This window comes from Syngnathus typhle, linkage group LG11, assembly GCF_033458585.1.
Source record: "Syngnathus typhle isolate RoL2023-S1 ecotype Sweden linkage group LG11, RoL_Styp_1.0, whole genome shotgun sequence".
In the NCBI taxonomy this organism is placed as follows: Eukaryota; Metazoa; Chordata; class Actinopteri; order Syngnathiformes; family Syngnathidae; genus Syngnathus; species Syngnathus typhle.
The window spans coordinates 14,135,700-14,152,318 of NC_083748.1; the positions used below are offsets into that span (position 1 = coordinate 14,135,700).

A 16,619-nucleotide genomic window follows, 5' to 3' on the forward strand; every position below is an offset into this window, starting at 1 on the left:
ACAAACAATACAAAAAAACGAATTAGATTGCGCAGCTCCAGGGCGGGTTGTCCTGACCCGTTTCTTTGGCTCGCTAGGCTACCATTGATAAATAACCCGACTTAGGTCGAGCAATACACTGTACATCTGTACTTTGGTTATTCACCCACTGAGCCTAGGCCTCAGGTATCAATGGTTGTCTTTTGCCAAACAGTGCCACCTTGTGGTGTGTTAAAGCTTGACCTGAGCAAATTCAAAGCTCTTCAATGACTGAGGTGTTTTGTAACAGCAATGAGTGACAGTGAAAGTGGTAAAGGCAATTAAGGTATAAGTTTAATCATTTTAAGAATGCATCATACAAAGAATAAAGACCTTTGACAAAAGCATTTGGTTGGTTTTTCACCAAAACAACAGGTTATAGTAATGATACTGACATGGGCTGGGCTGGGCTGGGCTGTATGTGTATTTCAACCCAACTCGAAGCCACCAACCTAATCAAACAGTCTCTCTGCCCGAAAAAGTGTTACTGGGCAAAACCAAGCCGTGTTTTCTTGCTTATGGAATGGCAGGTATCATGTTTATATTACTTAGAAGTGAAGCAATAGGGAGGGAGGGGATGGATGGGAGACAAAATGTGTGCTATTAACAAAAGTGGTGAAAAGATCGGGCTAAAAATGCAACGCCTGCCATCTCACCGCCACTTTCGAGGGTTGAGCATCATCCATTTTGCGTGAAGCTCATCCGACTCCGGACTGACTACATGCCACTATTCACACGCGCATTCATTCATTCATCTTGCCAATTTAGAGTCTTCAATTCAATTCACATGTTGGTGTTTTGGAATGTTGGAGACAAAATAGCAAACGCCGAGCCAGAAGGAAGGTAAGTGAGCTAACATCGGAAGCGGACACTCGGCAAGCCGCATCTCAAAGGCTGGAGTTGGCGGAAAGAACCTCTCGTTTTTGTTCGGCCTGTGTACGTGAGGGAGGGAGGGGGGGGAGGATTGGATTTCAAGTGTGAGGTGACAGTTACAGCGCCCGGCCCGCCATGGGCGAAAGCTCTCTGTCGCTGCACTCTAAAATGCATGAGGTGCACGTTTCATAACACTGTTCAAGTTCCCTGCATTTAAGGGCAAATTCATGTGGCAATATTTCATATTTCGTCTCCTCGCCGTAAACAACTCAAGATAAATAAAGTGAATAATGTGAGATAACATCGTTGAATTCAACTTCGGAGCGGACTACTGACTGCATTGCCGACAGTTCCCTTAGTGGTTAAATGTGTGGAACGAGTAATAAATATTAGTCAAACTATCAATGGGGGGGCAAACAAAACCAAAACAACCAGTAACCGCAAAGGGAATACCAAGGAGAGCCTTTTTTTCTGGTGGTGCCGAGACAATTAGGAAGGGCTGGCTGGGGGCGGGACTCCACCGTGGCTGAAGACAACTACCGGAACGCGCTTGGGCAGGGCATTTAATAGCGAGTGAGAGAGAGAGAGAGAGATCAGGCCACAAGACTGGTTGCATCTGGACAAATCTACTGAAAAGCTTAATCATTCTACACGTACATAAGCTGGCTATCTGAATCCCCATCAGTCTGTGCAAAGCCTGCATAAGCTGCGACCCCCAAATCAGACCACTTCGGGGGTGAAGCTCTTTATCGCAAAGACAGTTCAACTTGGGTCGGCTGGAATCGTTCTAGTGGCGCCTTGGGAGGTCGGTCTATCAGCCTTAGCAGAGTCGTGGAAATGTGGTTGGGCGGGGTGGGGGGTGGGCAATATGTATTATGCAAAAGTACGTGTTAGACATGGAGGCTTTGAAAAAGACGGGCTTTTCATAGCAGCACACATTTGCGCTTCTTCTTGGGCTCTGGGGGCTCCAATGCAGCCAATATCGCCTCATCAAACACATTCTTTAGGCCTTTCTGTGAACAAAAACAAATACACAGGCTAAATAAGGGGGAAGTGCAAACATGCAGAGGACAAACAAAGGAAAATGAAGTGGGCTAAAACATCCTGGCATCTCAAAAACATTGGAAGAAAGGTGACAACAGACAGTGAGCAATGTTGGATTTGTTGAGCCAACTTTTCTTTTCGTGACTGTGACAGCACAAACAGGGCAAATCAAATTGAACACAAGAAAGTGGAGGGAGGGGGGAAAAAAAACCAACCCATACGTATATTTTAGACAAGTAACGCGATCACAGACCGTCCAAGCATCTTCCGCTTGTTGATTAGCCATGTATGGAATCCAAGTTCCATTCCATAAACAGATACTTGACACCATTCGACGCGCCACGAGAAGATTTGATTTATTATGTTTTGGTCAAGTCCAGAAAAAGATGGGCGCAGAGAAAGTGTCGATCATTTGTATTTTATTACATGTTGGGTTGTTGTTGTTTTTTTCGTTCCACACAACTGTAACAACATCTTTACGTTACAACAAAAAGCAATGCAAAGGTTTGCAGAATAGTTGCATATGGTCCTGGTCAAACGTTGACATACATTCACCATGGCATGGGCATAGTGTCACTGTTTTGGACTGTCAATGCTTTCTTCCGCTTTTCGGTCTGGGCCATAACAATAAAACAAAGTCCTTTTGAGGTTTCTACCAATTTGTTTGATTCGCTGTATTTGTCCGAGTTTCCAGAAGATGAGAAGAAAAATATTAAGAATGATAACAATCATAATGTAAAGTGACATGTGAATTAGATAGGATATCATAAATACAAGTAGGGGAAAGGATGCATCCCAAATTCCTGCTATAGGTTCACTTTAATAAGGGCCGGCCGGCCGGACTTTTTAATCGTTCTGACGATTAAACGGGCCGATTATAGCTCTTGTCAAAACTAATCACCGGCTGGTCAATTTTGGCTGCTAACATATATTCTGCTCGTCTCTCCCTCATAAAACCAACGGTAGGTAATTCATGCCGAGTGTTGCAGAATGGTGTGCTTCCACAAGTGGCGCTGTGACTTGATTTAGCCCTCAGTACTAGCAGAAACTACAGCCAGGCCCGTTTACAAGAGCGGTCTGAGCCAGCCAGCGAGCGAGCAATCCGACGAGTACGTTTGGGATTTGACATGTCTCCCGTTTTAGTTCCATTTCAAGTGGTCAAGCTGCCGCTAACAGGGGTTCGTTCACTCGTCCCGTTGCTACTGCGAATGAAGCGGCCGTCCGTATTCAACTTTTGTAACATAAACCAGTGAAAGACAGAAAGAATGACCATTAGCAGTGAAGCATTGTCAATACAGCCTTTGAACTGGGTAGTAAATAGGAATATGCAAATGGGTTTCAAGAAGTTTCTAGAGGAGAGATTCCTACAATTAGCAGTCAACATAAGTCGTAGCACTGTTTAAAATATGCAGCATTTTCTTTGTCTCTGCAGCTCAGGAGGTTCTAGGGCGGCTAGGATAGCTTCATCAAATACATTCTTCAGCCCTCGCTACAGTGGCAAGAGAGGGAAGACAACAATATCTCAGTTAGCACACAAAGGTGTGGAAAGAGAGGACAGGCAGGAGGAACATGACAAAAGAAGCAAATGGAGGCAACGTTTGACTTAGGTACATGCACAGACCAAAAGACTTGAACTTTACTACGACGACTCAAAGATGAGGACTACAGGAAAAAGGAACTTTGCAAAAGGTGAGAGGGAGGGAGGGAGGGAGGGAGGGAGGGAGGGAGGGAGGGAGGGAAGCAAGGAAGCAAGGAAGCAAGGAAGGAAGCAAGGAAGGAAGCAAGGAAGGAAGCAAGGAAGGAAGCAAGGAAGGAAGGAAGGAAGGAAGGAAGGAAGGAAGGAAGGAAGGAAGGAAGGAAGGAAGGAAGGAAGGAAGGAAGGAAGGAAGGAAGGAAGGAAGGAAGGAAGGAAGGAAGGAAGGAAGGAGTGCTGCAGGGCCAAAATGCATGCCGCTGTATTGTGAGGTTGTTGGAAATCCCAATAGCACTGGGGGCCTTTCCTTCTTAAACTATACCGCCAGAAGATGTGTGAGTAGAAGAAGAGTCCTTCTCAAATTGGGGGGAGCGGCAGGCACCATGCTTTCACCCCATGGAACATGCTCATTAGGATACTATGCTATGCAGATGTGTACTTAGCACAGTGCTTCTCAATTATTTTCTGTTACGCCCCCCCCTAGAAAGAAGAAATCTATTCGCGCCCCCCCTCCCCACCGTGACTATCCTAACTTGTCTTGTAAGTCGTAAAATGTTGCACTGTCGCAAACGTGACAGAAGTAACAATGAGAGCGCCACTGCCCCCTGCTGTAGTAAACCCGCAATTACACTTTATTCTAGTACTGCCAAAAAAAAGCCTGTTCCCCAGGGTCACACGCGCCCCCCCCCCCAGGAATAGCACCGAGCCCCCCAAGGGGGGCGCGTGTCCCACTATTTGAGAAGCACTGACTTAGCACAACTGATCCATCCAATTTAGAGTCACGGAGCAGAGTTTGTCAAATATTGGTTTTCTTCCTTGAAGGAGGCCAGGACACAAACCTAAAGCTAAACCTAAGAAAGCGCCAACAAGGATTCAGTAGTCCAGTAGCGAAGTCGTTTCCATCAATCAATTTCGGGAATAACTTCAAACCAAATATTGACAATATCCATGTACATTTCCACAAATACTCTGTGTTTAAAATGCAGTAAAGAGGCATCCTGGCAAAGGTCGTGCCGATCGAGAGTTCGTGCTCAACACTGGATTTCTTTTTCCTTTGTGGAGCACTTTTGCAAATCAAAGGCTTCATTTGAGCAGCAACATTTGAACAGTGTTGCCAATCGTTTTTTTCTGTTTCCAAAGACCCAAAGTTAGGATCACTCAGGAGTTTCCTCACTCTCTGCTGCTCAATTACCATGTTTGAATGCATATCTCACCACTTGTAATGTAAAAGTTGGATTTTTCCAGGCCTTCTCCGTTGTTTTGTTAGCAGCTAAGTTGAAGTTTGCATTTTCCTATCCTCCAGTGCCCATGAAGCATTGCAATATCTTGATTTGATGCACTCGCATTTTGATTGAAGAACATATTTCCTCATCTTTTTTTGTTGTTGTCAATCAAATTTGGCAAAACCTCAAGAGAGGAGGACTCGTTCTATTTCAATAAATACGGCGAGGGGAATGCAAGGAAAAGCGATCCAGGCATTGTGTGCAAACGCTGAGCTGGGATTTACTAGACATGCACTTTTTTTCCCCCCTCCATTTTCTTGCTAAGTGTGGATTCTGAATGTTCAAAGGTGTACGTAGCTATCAAGAATACATTACCTGTGTGAGGGCTGAGCACTCCACATATTTCACAGCCTTGAGGTCTCTCGCAAGCTTCTCTGCTGTCTCCGGAGTAATAGGTTTTTGCTTGTTCTTTGCCAGCTTCTCTATAGTTGAGGGGTCATCTCGTAAATCAATCTGGGTGCCGACTAGCAGGAAGGGGGTCTTTGGACAATGGTGGGTGATCTCTGGAACCCACTGCATACACAAAGGCAATTGTTTATCTAGCTGGCAACACAACATGTCATTTTGATCCCATCCAGCTTTTTTTTATTGTATGAACAAGATATTGTTAGCTAATTAAGGTTGACGCACGATCAATATCATGATCCCTCCCTCTCGGAAGGAACTTACCTTTTCTTTGACGTTTTCAAATGATGAGGGGGACACAACGGAGAAACACACAAGGAACACATCTGTCTGGGGATAACTCAGAGGTCTTAACCTGTCATAGTCTTCCTGACCTGGGAAAAAGCACATCAAATATGTATAGATCTATTTTTAGAGGTTGCTATGGAGACTTGCGGGACCCAATATTGGACTACATTTGTGTGAAGCGGTTTGAGTGAACCACACACAGGAAACAGGCAAATGGTACTCGTAATGTTTGTGTTCATTGATGTACTGTACTGGTTGCATCACTTTCCAGCCCTTTGCTACCGAGCTAACAACACAGCTGACTGAGCGGCTGCCATCATAATAATATGAGACTTTTGCAACACATTGCTGACTAGACTGTTTCCAAATACAAATGAAAGAAATCAACGTCAATTCTCTGGATGAACAAATATGATTTCAATGCATACCTGCGGTATCAAATAAGCCCAGTGTGTAGGGCTCGCCTCCAATCATTACAGTCACAGCATAATTATCAAACACCTACAAAAGAAAAATGGGGGGGGGGGGGGGAGAAAATGACCCATTTGTTTCCCACATCCTAAAGTATATGCATATTTTATAAGCACAGATTCATTCCATATTCCCAAATACTTACTGTAGGGACATATTCGGAGGGAAATTTGTTTGTGGTGTACGAGATGAGCAGGCAGGTTTTACCCACTGCACCATCCCCAACTACAACGCACTTGATGGTCTGCATTCTTCACAAATCATTCAATACCTAGAAGAGCAAAACCCAAAAATGAATGTGCACTTGTAATAGCAACAAACTGAAGGCAGTGCGTAATGTGCATCAGCCCATGCCAGAGCAAACACCATTCGGGAAGAGCACCGAGCCCCAGTACTAAGACTGGACTCATTTGACATTTTTATCGAGCTATTCTATGCGGGGGGAAGGAAATGCAAGCAAGTACCCTGAAAGCAGAGCATTCTAAGGTTTGGAGTTCTCAATGTTGTGCTACTAAATAATCAAAGAATAGAAACGTGCACCGCAGGCAGATTGCAAACGCAATCTGTGGCGGACTCGGGGAAGAAACAGTATGTCCCATGTTTACGACGAAACGACAAGCGAAGGATCACAGAGAACGGTTAGCTTAGCTTAGCCTCAGAAGCTTGTGTGGCCTCAATCTGCTGCCCCCACCCCCACTTCACTTCCCCATCGGCTGATAAGACATACAATCGATTTAGCATCGCACTGATTAACCGATGATTTATCATTTTCAACGCCCTTTTCCGATGAAATCTTTCTAACGTTTTGCAATGACGACATCCTAGGCTAGCGTCGGCTGATAAAACGGCTTCTGTGCAAATGGCCGCTTTTCTGTCAACATTTAGAAAAGAATTGACACTACATATTCAAGCACATGTAAAATCGCGTACGGTCGTTCTAATGCTGTTGCAGTAGTTGAAAGGCAAAACGGATGCGTCTTACTTGGCTAGCGAGTGGTCACGCAAATTAGCTCGCTAGCAGAAGCAAGGGGCTAATCTCCAAGCGATCCAACTGATATTTCCCACCGTTTAATCATTTAACGTAAACACAATCATTCAAACGATATCAAGTTAATCCAAGGAAAGAGTCAAATATGTCTACATTGGTGACTTTTTCCTTACCGTAGCTCCCAATGGTGTTTTTGCGTCGGGCGTTGGCAGCTCCACTCCGTACTAGGGGCTTCCCAGGCAACCGAACAGGGACACACACACACACACACACTGCGCTGCACTAGTGCGAACGAAATCCGTATTCCGTTTTGGGGTACTCCACTTTGGACATTCTACTTATATTGTAAATAATAATAATAATGAATAAGACAGGTCAGATCATTTGACCTATTATCTGCCAGATCAGCAACATTGAAGAAGAAAAAAGAAAATCCCCGGAGTTGTAGAAAAAGGTGTGTATAAATTCAAGTCCAAATAGCACCTTTATGACCACAACCGCCCCTCCCTTTAATATATTAAATCATCCATTTTAGAGCAGCAACAAAATAATCACAATGCAATTCATACACATTTGTTTGGACTAGATGAGCTGCTCATCTAGTGGGTTGACCTACATACTCGACGCATTGCGGTTGTCTGCCACAAGATGGCAATCTAACCCAATGATTTAAATGATTAGGGTACATCTAGAAATTCCAAGATAATTATGACAAAGAAAAACTTTATTTTCAAAATGAACATTTGTGGTAGAAATGGGCAATTCCCATTAACATGTCACAATAAAGGTTTAAAACAAACTAAACAAAAACATTGGTTATTCATCATGAATGGTTGGGGTTTGCTGATGTCACTTGGACACACTCTGCAGCAAGGTAATGTTATCTCCTTTCAACATGATCCTTCCTGGAAGAGGCAGAAAGAAAGATAGATGTGGATCAGAAAAGTCAAGCGAGGTGATATGTGCAATACTTTTCACCCGTTTCAGTGGAACACAGCATTGTGAACTAAATGGACGATGACACTGCACTGCTGAGCAGGAACACATGATGAAATGATTGACCGAACACACATTGCAACGATTACATCATCTGGTTCAAATCGTGGCAGTATTGTATTTCGGATATGGTTAATACTTCCCTACCCTGATAGTGAAGAAAAGAATCCATCCAAGAAACATTTATATACGTTAAAAAATATATAGATATCTCACTGAGCTGTGAAGGTTTGCAAGTGCATACATATGCAAACCTCCATCCCTTAATGAGCTACCCCTTAAGACAATACAGTAACCTCTTACCCAGTGGCTTTCTGTTCCTTGTCTTCATATGGACCTCCTCAGAATCCTCAAGAACCAAGTTCATGTACTCATCAAAACCCTAAACATATCAAACAGAACATTCAAAAACTGCAGACAAAAAATAGAATCTTTTGTTGGCAACTGTTGCATTTCTTCCACATTTTAAATAAAACCCAATGTACATTGGTACTTTATAAGAACGGAAATATTGGCCATTACAAATACAGTTGAAGCTTGATTTCACGCCCATTTTTGTCCCATTGGAAATACACTTTCAAATAGCATTTCGATGATGAAAAATAAATATGATTTTAACTCTATGACTCAAAATCATTTCCCTTCCAGATAAGAAACACAATATCTTTTTAATATTGCAGCAGTATGTAAAGTTGGAAGGGGCACTTACAATGATACAGCCCTCTATTCTGATGTTGACCTGCTCATACAACCACACCTGGATCCTTGAGCGCTGTGAATGAATGAAAACAAATTGTAATCTCACACAAAGCATCAACAGACGAGCAAGAAAACGGTTAAATACTTACATTTTGGAGATATCGGAAGATTAAGTTCTGATTGTTGTGGTCAAAGAATTGATTGACTACTAGAGTGATACAAATTAATCACAGAGAGCAGAACAATCGAATCTATTCAAAACATGTATTCAATTTTGTGAACAATCTATCTACTCGCTGAAGTTCAAGTTAACACGTACCGATTGGCATTCTTGCACATTAAATTTGGATACATAAAACTAGACGAATTGATTTGAGCATACAATTTTAGTTATCAGCAATCCGAAATTCTACAAGACGCTAATGTATACCAAATACATTACAAAAGCTGAATGTTTTAACAACAATAAAGGTTCTGAGGCCATCCACCTTAAAATATGCAGCAAAATAATAGAATGGCTAACGTCGGCTATCTCCCACCAAAGCGTTAGCTTAATTGCTAAAGCTAAAAAAAAAAAAAAGAGGGAGTTCCGTGTGATTCACCCAAAAAGAAGGGGAAAGGATACAATGGGCTGAACCATAACCTTCTGAATCTTCTGTCCTTGGCCTCGGTACGCCATTCTTCCACAGCGTTTCCAACAGTAGTTAGACGAAGATTACTGCCCTTGTTCCTTGTTCGAATCACACGCGTTGTGGTCAATGGCGGTCTTGAACTTCCGTTGCTTATCGAAAGACAGCTCAGTTTCACAACAGCGCCACTCCTTGTAGGAGGTCAGTACTACATTTAACCCAATAAAGAAAGCTGCATGAGAAAGTTCCGTCCGTCCTAGTTTTAACGAGCAGGACCCCCGGGTTTTGAATTAAAATCGTTACTTAGTTTCTTTTCTATGCACACATAGTATGTTTCAGTCAATACTCTCAATAATGACCAACATCAGATTCTGAAATAGCAACAGATCTTTCCAAAATGTATAAAAAGCCTGCCTGGCATTGATGAATGGGTGATAGTAGCCTATCATTTAGGAGGAAATGGGAAGTTTGTTTTCAATTTGTACATTGATTGTACAAGCCCAATTCCAATGAAGTTGGGATCTTGTGTTCAATGTAAATAAGAACCGAATGCAATGATTTTCAAACTATATTCAATAGAACACACTACAAGGACAGGGTATTTAATGTTCAAACTGATCAACTTGGTTGGTTTTCAGCAAAACCCCATGAGCAGAATTTTTGGGCTGCAACACGTTCCAAAAAAGTTGGAACGATTGTTGAAGCTTTAAAAGTGAATTATTTCCCATTCTTGCTTTACAGCGACAGCTGTTGTGAAAGTGCTATATAAACAATGATGTATTGTATTGTATTGTATTGTATTGTATTGTATTGTATTGTATTGTATTGTATTGTATTGTATTGTATTGTATTGTATTGTATTGTATTGTATTGTATTGTATTGTATTGTATTGTATTGTATTGTATTGTATTGTATTGTATTGTATTGTCGTTGGAATTGTTGCAATGACGTTATCATTTAAAGACATGCTTGCAGTTTGCAATTCTGGACAAAAATATCAGCAGAGCCACGGCAGCATCATCAAGTTAAGTTGTCACTGTTCTTGTTTTTCCAGATGCACATCTCACATTTGGGTGAACTGTGTCAGGGAGGTCATCCATGAGTGTTGTTGATTAATAACTTACAACACAGGCCTAAACACACACACACAGACAGACACACACACACGGTTCTCAAAAGCAACACTGTGATAGAAATAAGCTAGCGAGGACAGACAAGAGTCTGTAAGTGGGAAGAAAGAAAAGAAGCAAGGAGCCTCAGTGGCAGAGGCCATGGTGTCTCCTTTCAGGCTTTCTGCAGCAGCAGCAGCAGCAGCAGCAGCAGCAGCAGCAGCAGCAGCAGCAGCAGCTTATGGAAGCTCGCGTCCCTCATTGGGCATGGTTGTCAAGCGCCAGATGCTTGGCTTTGTGCTACGAGGGCTGCTATGGATGGCTGACTGACTCTCAATGCCACACAACAAGCTCACATTCTTAAAGAAGACTCGTAAAAGGTGACACTAGCCCTGGAGCCAAAAAACAAGGAAGCAGGTTTGAACATGCACAGGGTGGTGCCTTCACAGCCATCGTGGCAGGTAATCATCGTCATTATGGGCACAATTGTCCATTATGTCATCAAAGAGAACCGTGCTATTCAAGATTCAAGAGTTTTGATTGGCCTTGTTTGAGCGTGCCGAACAAGGAATTTGACTTGGGTAAATCACAGCCTCTGTTCGACATTTAGGTGACTAACAACACTCAGGACGTGATGTGAAAAATGGCACATATTCTCAAACATCCCCTGATCTGTAACTCCCAAAAGGGCAAGGAAAAACTCCAAACTCCAGCTAGGGGAAATGAGAAACTTTGAGAAGAGACCACAGATGGGAAGGTCCCTCTTCCAGGATGACCAGGCTGCAATAGATGCAGAGAGGACACATAGTACAAACAGTGTAGACAAATTCAAAAAAGGTGTGGAGAGCAGGAGGTTATTGCACACTAATGACTCTGACACTCTAAGAGTGGTGTGAGTGCCCCACCTGAAGCAGGACGAAATCGGAAGATTCAAAAGTTAGGAACCGACCCTTGCCGCCGAGTTGGTGTGTCCGTGTTTTCTATAAGCAAACCCGCAATTGAATGGGATCATGTCATAATTACATGAGTTGATTCTTGCCAAATGTTTGGAAAAACTTAGGAGAGCAAAACTTGACCGACATCGGGTACTCAGGTTGCCCTTGGGAGCGATGCTGCTCGGTATAGATTGATGTTATTCTTTTTCACACATTATAAAACAAGACCAGTATCCCTTTTATGATCAGTATCCCTTTTAGAATCGAATACAATATTATTTAAATAGTAGATATACGTAAATATTTGACCAGCACCATCATAATACATCTTGTTTTCAGTCTAATGGCCACACCTGTCTTTCCCACCTTTACTTGGCTCACGGACCCGTCCGTCCGTCCGTCCGTCCGTCCAAAGGAATTGTGCCCGAGTTAGCTGAACCTCCTTTCTGCATCACTTCCCGTTCCTGTTCCTGTTGGTGATTGTTCAGTGAAATGGGGAAGGCAGACGGGATGGGGAAGGGGGCAGGCTGTGTGTGTGTGTGTGTGTGTGTGTGCGCGCGCGTGTTCTAAACTCTTTGTTCCCTTGTGTGTCTCACCTGCTTGACCTTCACCTGACAAACCTGACCCGTGGCCCTGGCAGAGGCAGGCAGACAACGAAGGCAGGCAGTGACTGTCTGTTTCCTGTCCCGTTGGCGGACAGGATATGATCTTCATTGCGTGCTTGAAAGAGTCAGTAACATGCCCTATGGCAATATTCTTCCACTTTCTAAAAGGTTGGAGCTAAAATGGACAAAATCAAAGTGGCCAAGAGCAGAAAGACAAATGGTTATTTCACTGCTCCTGTTGTGGTTGATAGCAGAAGCTGGTTTATAAATCTTGAGCGTGTGTTAGCATTGTAACATGCTCTTATTGCACCGTTAGTGTGGGTGGGCTGTGGAGAGGCTTCCCCTTAGTGAGTGAGGTTTTGTACCAAAGTTGCTTGGAACATTGTGTCCATAATGACTTGTCGTTGTCTCTAAAAGTCAAGGTTTGAATGATTGAAAAAAAATGGCTTCCAAGCAACCGTCATGGTGCCCTTGAATAAGGCAACACACGCACACACGCACGCACGCACACTCTCTTTGTCTGGCATCAATTCAACAAGTTGAAATATTATATTTCTCATATTGCAGAGTCTCATTTGCAAAAGCTACCAAATGTGTGTATCAATGGGGTGTCGGGCATTAGATTCACTGAATCACATTGCTTTTGTATAGTAAGTAGTATGATGTGATTTATTTTTTGCGGTGTTGCTGGCTGAGTTGACAGCAGGCATTAAAAGCACCACAAAGAATGAAACAAACGTACTTGGTCATTTGATTCAAAGTAGACAGTCTGACTTGCCGCAGTGTGTCTCCTTATTTTCTTAACCTTTGCTGGAGAAAACAAGGCAACATCATACTAGTTATACTGTTTCTGTCACCACTTTGTCAAAAAAAAGGACATTATTTACATGACTCATAGATTGTATTTCTTTGAAAATGTTTTTTCAATTCTTTGTCTATTGCTATTCGTGTACACAGAAGGTGCAAAATCAAATTGGTGCCAGTCGTACAGAAGGTGTAGGGTGTACAATCCAATCCAATCCAATCCAGAAGGTGTAAAGTGTACAATCCCATCCAATCCCATCCAATCCAATCCAATCCAATCCATTGTAATGCAATGCAACGTTATTTATAAAGCGCATTTCACAACAATAATAACACATTTGCTGGAATGACTTTTGTTCTTAGTGATTAATGATATACACAGACAAATATGCGACAATTGATTCCAAGCCTATATGGCAAGTTACGGAATCAGGCTTATGACACAATAAAATGAGAAAAGGACAAAGCATAAAGGATCAGCAACTTGATGGAGTCACCGACGGGTCACGACACTTTACACAAAGGGATCAAACAAAATGCTCAAGGTGTGACAAACGGCGGAGCTCCGGTTGACGATGGCCGCCAATGGCTACTGCCGTTGCCCTTCAAAAGCACTTCTGAGCGAGCTGGGCTTGTTGCTGTTCTTTGGGTTGGGCCCATTGTTGTCTTTTGTTATTGCTTTTCCTTCCTTTTCTTTCTGTCAAAAGCATGCACTGGATTTTTAGGACTTGTTGCTGCTGCTGCTGCTGTTGAGCTTTTGTTTTCTCTTTGTGCCAGCCCCCCCCCCCCCCCCCTTTTTTTAAAATGCCGTATAGTCCTGCCACTGAAAATGTATTCTGGCTCAATAAGGCATCGAGATCACGACAAAGAAGAGAGAGTGGAAAAAGAGTCTTGATTGATGAATGACACCCACCTCGGTCAGTCAGGTTAGTCATATCAGCAATGGTATGATTTAGCACGAGCAGAAATGGAAAAACACCTTTCTAAACAATTGTTCGGTCCCATTTGCTCACGCAGGTTCTTATCTTGTTTTAACAGCAGCGGCGAGATGCACAATACATGTATTTTTTTGGTGTCCAATTAACACGTTCCATAATCCACAGGTCCGATAAGAGCTTTTTGTTTCAAACAATGTTTGTGAAACGAAGGAAATGTAGAGGCATTTCTCATTGTGAGCTGCACTAACATGACGATCTGATCAACATGTCAGCCAAACCTGTTCCAAAAGGGTCGGCAGGGAGGTCAGTCAGTCAGCTGAGCTGAGCCCAGCTGAGCTGAGCCCAGCTGAGCCGAGCTGAGCTGAGCTGACTTCAGCCTGTGTGAAGAGCAAGACGTAACTGAAAGCTGTCGGTTCACATTACTGTCCTCAGATAGTCATCAGTTATTTTATATTGAAACGATTCCATGAGATGATACGATACGACTCGTGCGCAATGATGTTTGGAAATGTTCAAAGAGATGACCAAAGAGAAATGGACTTCTTTGACTTGAATGAATTCCATGAAATCTGCATTGTTAACAAGCGAGTACGAAAGAATGGTCCTCAGATCACAACTAGTTGGAAAAGTGAATCAGACGCTTGAGCAATTCGATTGATTCCTCTCAACCGATGATTGATCATCTACCTTGTCTTATCAGTAAGGACAGACTGTCATGGTTCCTCCATACATTGATAGTATCCCTTCCTTATCACTTGGGAGATAGATCAATGAAGGAGCTGAGCCCTATTTCCAAAATGAAATGGGCGAGGGCTGTTGGTTCACCTCAGAGAAAGAACCATTTTGCCGTGTTTCCTGTTTGTTTCTACTTTTGAAACCGACACCTGGTCAGACACACTCGAGCGGACACACACATTGGCAGTAGGTCCGAATGAAGTGGTGAACAAAAGCTCTGACGGGGAGTGAAAGGAGAAGCGGAACAAAAAAAAACAAGTAATGAAATTATAACAATACAGCGAGAGGGGCAGATAGAGAGACAAAGCAAGAGAGTGCGGCTGCCACAATGGCAAGGAACAATCATGCCGCGTCAATGGGAAAAAAAGGAGGTGGGGGGGGGAGGCCGGGTGAGGGCTATACGGACAATGGAGCTGGTGACAGGAGCACAATGGCTCCAGTGTTTTCAATTAGACATTATCTGATAGACAGAGTGGCAGGTCTCATTGTGAGAGGGGGCTATTTCAGGGTTGCCTTTGTGTGTGTGTGTGTGTGGGGGGGGGGGGGGGCAGTGCCAGACTTGCCCGCCCCCTCCTCGCTCCTCAACCAACTCTGTGAATCGGAGGCCTCTGTTATTTTGCTTTCCATCAGCCAAGGGCAACGTGAGAGCAACCTGCATGCTGACCACAGCTGCAAAAGTGGGATGCAAAAGATGACAGACAGGCTGGGCGTCGGCGTACGGTGGGTGCTAAGATTGGCCCACACTGATGGCCACAATCTCCACAAGCATCTGAAAGACTTTCCGCACAACACGGTGGAGGTGGCAATCAGCTCAATCAGTTCTTTTTGTGGTCAACGTGTCGCTATGGGGTGATGTTGTTGAAGAGAAATCTTCTCACCTTTGGGCAAACGTGTTTCCGTTGTGGCTCAGAATGGAAGATACTGCAGTGTGCTTGTTTCTGAGAAATAATATCAGCTCTTTTTTTTTTTTTTTTTTATCGTAGATCTGACGCTGACACACAAAACGGCGCACGTGTCGACTCGCCTGTGCGCTGTGTGTCGGCGGGTGGACGCTAACTTTCTGCGTGATGGTAAAGAAATGTTACACCTGATCAGATTGCAAAGATATTGAAGGAGGGCAGCTTTTTCACACTGATGGTGTTTCTGTGCTTCATCCCACAGTTGTTTATGAGCAAGCCACTTGCAAAATGGAGCTGAAATGGTCGTTACTCTAATGCACAGGTGTCAAAGTCAAGGCCCGGGGGCCGGATACGGCCCGCCACATCATTTTATGTGGCCCGCAAAGACAAATTGGGCATCAAATTTGTGTATCATTACTAGAATTGCAAATTGCCTTCACTTTTAATACCTTTTTTTTTTGACCAGTTTTTACTCGTCTGATTTGAAAACGAGTTATTTGTCAGTTTGTTTTGGAGCTTTTACTGTATAGAATATGAGGTGCTCATCCATTCATTGGGGTTGACGGTCATAATGGCCCGCCAAAAGAAGTTATGACTACAATGCGGCCCCCCCAAAAAATGAGTTTGACACCCCTGCTCTAATGTCTCACTACTCACCCCAAAACATTTCAAACTCAATCCACACTACCGGATCATTTGATAGCGGGCCACACTTGGCTTTTATACATATCTGAGTCTGAACCATCTCCAATTTTCAGAAATGGACCGGATTCTCTCCTACGCCTGGGTGACGTGAGCATAACGTAACATCGTTGTTCTGAGGACGCTGCGCTGCGAGTAAACTTGCATACACAATCCCCCCATGGAACAAAGGGTTGAAGGGTGTTCATGCGCTAACGCACTTCCGTTGTTCTTTCTATTCCTCTTTTCACGAGCATGTTCATAAGATTTTTTTTTTTTTTTGCGACACACCTTCTGCGTCTCCTTTTTTCTTCCGGCACCACAGTACCGTTGTTTTTATGCCGGGCGGGCGTTGTATATATTTATCCGCTACACCTAAAAAGCACTTTTGCCATGCTCTATGATTGGTTGGAAGGTCAGTACAGGCCTGAAGACCTTCAAAATGTGAACGACACGGAGAACTTTGGATCAGACAGTAACGTTGGGAAAGTGATGATGCAGCGTAATGCATCTTGAGCAGCATGT

The 16,619-nt window shown here is 43.4% G+C and overlaps 2 protein-coding genes across 3 annotated transcripts; both read right to left on the bottom strand.

The window, feature by feature from the left end:
* Window positions 1-290: 290 nt before the first annotated feature.
* Window positions 291-7,383, bottom strand: LOC133162081 (cell division control protein 42 homolog). Of its 2 annotated transcripts, none has more exons than XM_061291017.1 (6): window positions 7,237-7,383; window positions 6,221-6,346; window positions 6,033-6,105; window positions 5,581-5,690; window positions 5,227-5,424; window positions 291-1,904 (listed from the first exon to the last, which is right to left on the bottom strand). In XM_061291017.1, exons 2-6 carry the CDS (start codon window positions 6,323-6,325, stop codon window positions 1,815-1,817), a joined length of 576 nt encoding a protein of 191 aa, XP_061147001.1. In that variant the 5' UTR covers window positions 6,326-6,346; window positions 7,237-7,383; the 3' UTR covers window positions 291-1,814. The 2 variants fall into 2 exon arrangements, with proteins under 2 accessions (XP_061147001.1, XP_061147002.1); XM_061291018.1 differs by lacking the exon at window positions 291-1,904 and adding an exon at window positions 2,335-3,424.
* Window positions 7,384-7,769: 386 nt separating this feature from the next.
* Window positions 7,770-9,548, bottom strand: snrpe (small nuclear ribonucleoprotein polypeptide E). Its single transcript, XM_061291019.1, has 5 exons — window positions 9,384-9,548; window positions 8,908-8,934; window positions 8,769-8,831; window positions 8,363-8,441; window positions 7,770-7,968 (listed from the first exon to the last, which is right to left on the bottom strand). The coding sequence occupies exons 1-5, from the start codon at window positions 9,435-9,437 to the stop codon at window positions 7,913-7,915; spliced, it is 279 nt and encodes a 92-aa protein (XP_061147003.1). The 5' UTR covers window positions 9,438-9,548; the 3' UTR covers window positions 7,770-7,912.
* Window positions 9,549-16,619: the final 7,071 nt, after the last annotated feature.

What these genes read in the sequence shown, in the direction of transcription:
- LOC133162081 (XM_061291017.1), bottom strand. Translation starts at nt 6,325, where the DNA reads ATGCAGACCATCAAGTGCGTTGTAGTTGGGGATGGTGCAGTGGGTAAA. An exon ending in CCTCCGAATATGTCCCTACA is followed by an intron (nt 6,106 to 6,220) that starts GTAAGTATTTGG and finishes TTTCTTTTGTAG; the next exon opens with GTGTTTGATAATTATGCTGT. An exon ending in AGTGCTCAGCCCTCACACAG is followed by an intron (nt 1,905 to 5,226) that starts GTAATGTATTCT and finishes TTTTGTTCACAG; the next exon opens with AAAGGCCTAAAGAATGTGTT.
- snrpe (XM_061291019.1), bottom strand. Translation starts at nt 9,437, where the DNA reads ATGGCGTACCGAGGCCAAGGACAGAAGATTCAGAAGGTTATGGTTCAG. An exon ending in TCTTCCGATATCTCCAAAAT is followed by an intron (nt 8,832 to 8,907) that starts GTAAGTATTTAA and finishes ATTCATTCACAG; the next exon opens with CGCTCAAGGATCCAGGTGTG. An exon ending in GAATAGAGGGCTGTATCATT is followed by an intron (nt 8,442 to 8,768) that starts GTAAGTGCCCCT and finishes TGATATGTTTAG; the next exon opens with GGTTTTGATGAGTACATGAA.